The 5586-nt window shown below is 41.4% G+C and overlaps 1 protein-coding gene across 1 annotated transcript; it reads left to right on the forward strand.

Moving 5' to 3' along the window:
• Window positions 1–430: 430 nt before the first annotated feature.
• Window positions 431–4331, forward strand: SARC_12059 (hypothetical protein). The gene is made up of 8 exons (XM_014293842.1): window positions 431–706; window positions 1159–1290; window positions 1763–1908; window positions 2404–2453; window positions 2694–2856; window positions 3138–3183; window positions 3498–3676; window positions 3896–4331. The coding sequence occupies exons 1-8, from the start codon at window positions 602–604 to the stop codon at window positions 4071–4073; spliced, it is 999 nt and encodes a 332-aa protein (XP_014149317.1). The 5' UTR covers window positions 431–601; the 3' UTR covers window positions 4074–4331.
• Window positions 4332–5586: the final 1255 nt, after the last annotated feature.

Genomic DNA, 5586 nt, shown 5'->3' on the forward strand with positions numbered 1-5586 from the left:
GTGATTATGATTACACTCACACACACGCAAAACACACATACACTCAATGGTATACATTCACACTTAATAGCACACCGGCGCACACATACACACGCGCAGAATCCAGAATCCAGAAATTTACTTATTTTTTCAACCAAAAAAATACCAAGTACAGAGCGCTGCTAAAACCCCTTGAACTACTCTCTACTCTGAGAACGGAACCCATAACTGGCAAAAAATTGGGTGAACAGAAGAAAACTGAAAACGGGCTAAATATTTACGGTTATTTGTTTGTATTTACCCGCCTTATTTATCGGGCCGGAAATGAATACAAAAATTACTTTTTTATATTTTTATTATTTAAATTAAAAAATGTCTATTTACGTATGTTCGTCGACAAAAACGTAGTGTAGGACGGATGGTTCTCAACAGAGTCAGGGAGCAAAGTGCAAACCCCATAACGAGAAAACTCTGACGTGACTGATGATGACCACTCCCCATGACTCACGTCGTAATTCACACTCCTGTGGCTCCATATAAATACATAAACAATTGGATAAAGTAAACAAACGAACAACCTGTTAACTCTATCGTTGACTGTTCGTATACATCGGCCACCACAATGAAGAGCGCCATTGCTATTGTATTCGCTGCATTGTATGCATCCGTGGAAGCTGGTTGCTATGGTAATAACCCTAGACCCGCCCCCCTAACCCACGAAGAAAAGGTGTGTATAGCACTTGCTGATTAGCTCGGATCCTTTTTATTATTCTGCAAGCGCCCTTTTGTGTTGATGTTTTGTTGCGGCAGTGCACGTCGGAGATTTTTTTTGCCGTGTGACTTTAAAGTGGAACTTAACACATCTAATGAACTTCTTTACTAAAACACTTATGGAGGCTTCAATCATTATTCAGGATGCACTATTTGATATAGTTTTCTGGATTGATCCGCCTATCGGATATTGCGAACTTACTTACCCACGGACAGATGTTGTTCACTTATACAGCGCAAGCGACTGCATTTTGTTCTGGCTTGGGTTCCATGTCTATTTGTTTTTTAAATTTAAACTCAATCCCTATCGCAGAAAGCACCGTCTTGTATAAGGCTTGCGACTGTATTGTTATATTTTCTGATAGTTCATTCTAATCGGTTTATCAAATCCAATCACTATTATTACAGGAAGCTCTGTCTTACAACCACGATCCCATTGGCACCAACGATGTGCGGGCGCAGAGTATCCCTGATGCCTGGGACTGGAACGATGTTGACGGCAAATCCTATCTTACCCCTAGCTGGAACCAGCACATCCCTGTATGGATTTGTGTTTCACTTCATTTTATGAAAAGTGTTATACTTTCTTGCAATTGTTATGTGTATATTTAGCTAGGACAAGCACATTTCTGTAGTCCCAGTATGATGTATTCAATGTGTCAAGCTGAGCCAAGCCCAATGATTATGTTATATACACCGCGAATCTTTTCTGTGCGTTAGCATGTGTTACATAAGGGCTTGCTAGGCACTTTTTTTTTTCGAGTACGTGATCAGACTGCTGTATCTATTTAATTTTGACAAAACATTGCCCAAAGGGAATACATGGTACGGTCCGTGTCCTCAATGTTTTATACATGAAGGTTGTATTTTGCACCGCATTAGTTCATAGCCATCTTTTAAAGTTGTTCACGACCACTATATACTCGCTCACGGATGGGAGTTACTGTGTACTACAACTGCTTATACCTCACATTTACTAATACGCTTCACCGAACCCTTTGTAATACAACAGAAATACTGTGGCTCCTGCTGGTTGCACAGTTCTCTGAGTGTTGTGCAGGATCGTATCAAGATCATGCACGGTGGTGATGGCATTGATGTTATGCTAGCCCGACAGGTTCTAGTCCAGTGTGCACCTTTGGACGGCATGTCCAACGGGTATGTGTACATACTTGACGTGCTTATTTTCAGCTCTAAAAATGTATTTGCTTAAGTAGTCCAGTGTGCACCTTTGGACGGCATGTCCAACGGGTATGTGTACATACTTGACGTACTTATTATCAGCTCTAAAAATGTATTTGCTTAAGTATTCGGTGCCAGCATGATGAGATGTGTACTATGTGTTAAGCCAAGCCAAGCCCAATGATTATGTTATGTACACCGCGAATCTTTTCTGCGCGTTAGCATGTATTACATGAGGGCTTGTTTGACACTTGTTTTCGAGTACTGTATATAAATAATCTGCGTGTAAACCTACTATGTATATAATCTGCGTGTAAATTTTGACAGAAGAATCACTTATCACGAATAAATGGCACGATCGTTGCATATTCTATCCATATATATTGTCTTCTGGATTGCTTTAATTCATGGCCATCTTTGAGAGTTGTTTATGACCGCTATATCTTGATTCAATTTCATTATATAATACAGTTGTGGAGGTGGAGACCCCAAGGACGTGTTCGGCTACATGCAGAAATACGGTATGTATATGATATGTTTCTCAGTGTAATCGGAATCAGACGAGCCTTTTCCAGACCCTGATGGTACATGCATTTGCTAGTTTTCTGCGTTATACACAACCGAGATTTGTGATGTAGTGTACGAACACACCCCTTAGACAGCAGTTCTCATATCTGGAGTATTTAGCACGTTTGAAAATACTAAACCACATTGTAAGGTACTAAAACCGGGGTTAATACGCATGTTTATGTGATATCTAGGTCTTCCCGACGAGGGCTGCATGGTGTACAAGGCCGACGACACCGACTACAACCGCCTCAAGAAGGAAGGTGTCAAGGAGTGTCCCGCTGAGGGCATCTGTGTCAACTGCATGACTGGCCACAAGCCCGAGTGCTACCCCATCAAGAAGCCCCTTCTATACGGGTATGTTAAACTTCTAGCACTGCTGTGTGTGTGCTGATCGTTGAGATTAGGTAATGTGTCCGCTGTGTCCTAGTCATCTGGTGTGATGTGTTTTTTTTCTGGTGATCATAAAGTCAGCATGATATTAAATGTCCGGAAGGAATCGTCTTTCCTCAGCACTACAATCATTTGTACTGAATCGGAGAAAGACAAGAACAGTTCGTCATCACTTACACATGATTGTATATGCTTGCTGACTTTCAAGCGTCGCTCATTTGTTGTATCCCAATTTCCTCTTGCAGAGTCAAATCCTGGGGTGTGATCGGCAAGGGAGAGGAGGCCATGAAGGTAATTCCTTTATTTTAGATGTTCTCATTCTCAATGCACATTTTAGTGTATTGTTTGTGATTGCCTGTTATATTTCTTACTCATTTTGTGTCACTGACGGGATACGGTGCATAGAAGGCCCGTACGATATATGTGTATATGTCAATACTAGATACCAATTGACCACGGATTCTAAAATGTGATTTAGATAGACAGTCTTATGAAAGAACGTGGTTTCATTATGAGATATATTTGCACTGTTTGTATCAGGTTGCTATCGACACTCGTTACTTGTAATTCACATCTAACGAACTGTTTTCTTCTGTTTATAATAGGCTGAGATCTATAACCGCGGACCCATTGTATGCTCCATTGCCACCGGAAAGGCCCTAGACTACGGCTACCGTGGCGGTGTCTTCATTGACCACAACAACGTCACTGATGTCGACCACGACATTGAGGTTGTTGGTTGGGGAGAGGAGGATGGCGTGCCATTCTGGAAGATCCGTAACAGGTATGGTTCTCTTATTGTATCCTTTCTCACTATGCGGCTAACATCTGCCGTGCGTCACTCTCGTCTCATGTATTGGCACGTATCGACTTTTCAGTGCATGACTCAAGACATGTGACCAAACAGTTTGTCTATGTTTGTTTGTTTTTTAGCCTCGCAATCAAATCATGAACGCAGCTGATTGACATTACATTTCCCACACGTACCACACTTGCTGTACAGTTGGGGAACCTTCTGGGGAGAGATGGGCTTCTTCAAGCTGCGAAGAGGCACCAACGAGCTTCAGGTCGAGCAGGACTGCTGGGCTGCCGTTCCCGACATCTCTATGGAGCAGGATGTGCTTGACGGTAAACTGGTCGGTTCCATGGATGACGGTCTAGTCAAGAAGACGGAACTATAATTAATCACATCGCATAGTGAGTATACCTATGGTGTCTGCGGTCCGTGAGGAAGTTGGCCAATAGTGCTCTGGGTGGACTTTGCATACGCTAGGCCTTAAAGGCGGATAGATAGTATTGAAGAGATGCGCAACTAATGCATTGATGTGACGTCATCTCACTCTTCGCAGAGGTGTAAGGCCACGGCCTCGTAGGATAGTATATAGGTGCAATACACAACAATTAAAGTCAATGGACACAAAGTAGACTAATGCAAGTGGTTTCGAATTTTGTTTTTCTTCAGCTGATTGCAGCCACATATATCTTGAGACTTTACTGACGCACGTCCACGGCCATCCACCGAATATTGTAAATTTGTCGGATTCACCGTTTGTGCTTCTACCTTCTACTGACATAACAGATTGCGGACTGTGCTTGTTCATTCTGATTGTGTTTCGTATGGCTATTTGTATATTTGTTATATCCATCATGTGTGCTTCTACCTTTTAATGACCGCAACAGATTGCCGACTGCGTTTGTTCATTCTGATTGAGTTTCATATGGCTATCTGTATATTTGATGTATCCATCATGTGTGCTTCTACCTTCTACTGGCCACAACAGATTGCCGACTGTGTTTGTTCATTCTGATTGTGTTTCATATGGCTATCTGTTCATTTGTTGTATCCATCATGTGTGCTTCTACCTTCTACTGACCACAACAGATTGCGGACTGTGTTTGTTCATTCTGATTGTGTTTCATATGGCTATCTGTTCATTTGTTATATCCATCATGTATACCTCTACCTTCTACTGACTACAACAGATTGTGGACTGTGCTTGTGATTGCGGACTGTGTTTCTGCGGACTGTATTGAGGACTGTGTTTGTTCAGTCTGATAATGTCTATATTATTGTCCGTTTATTTGTTGTATTTATCATGTGTGCTTCTACCTGCTACTGACCACAACAAATCGCGCATCCTGTTTATTAAATCCGATAGTGTCTTATATGGATATCTGTTTTATTTTGAGCATCGATTGCCGTTCCACGCGCTACAACACAGCTTCTTCTATTATACACTATAGCCACAACCTGTCTTGCGGATTAAACACATAGGTCACCCATTCTGTCGTAATAGAAATAAATAGGAATGGCCCCTGTTCTTTGGTGAGGGGTCTGCTCGTTTACCAATATTATCCAGATGAGTTGTACACCTCTGCTGTAAAGCGTGTACTGTTGCGTTACTTAAGCCTGTCGTTTTCTAAATTGTCACCGGAAACGCAATCGTCTATGACAATTAACCAAAGTGACGGCTATTCGAGATATAACCTAAATCACAAATACTTCTCTATCATACGCCAAGAGATACACCACTACTTAGAGATAGACTATTACGTAAAGAGATATACTATCACGGAAAGAGATAGACTATTAAGTAAAGAGATAGACTATTACGTAAAGAGATAGACTATTGCGTAAAGCGATAGACTATTAAGTAAAGAGATAGACTATTACGTAAATAAATAGACTATTAA

The sequence above is a fragment of the Sphaeroforma arctica genome, assembly GCF_001186125.1.
Source record: "Sphaeroforma arctica JP610 unplaced genomic scaffold supercont1.2044, whole genome shotgun sequence".
Classification (NCBI taxonomy): domain Eukaryota; class Ichthyosporea; order Ichthyophonida; genus Sphaeroforma; species Sphaeroforma arctica.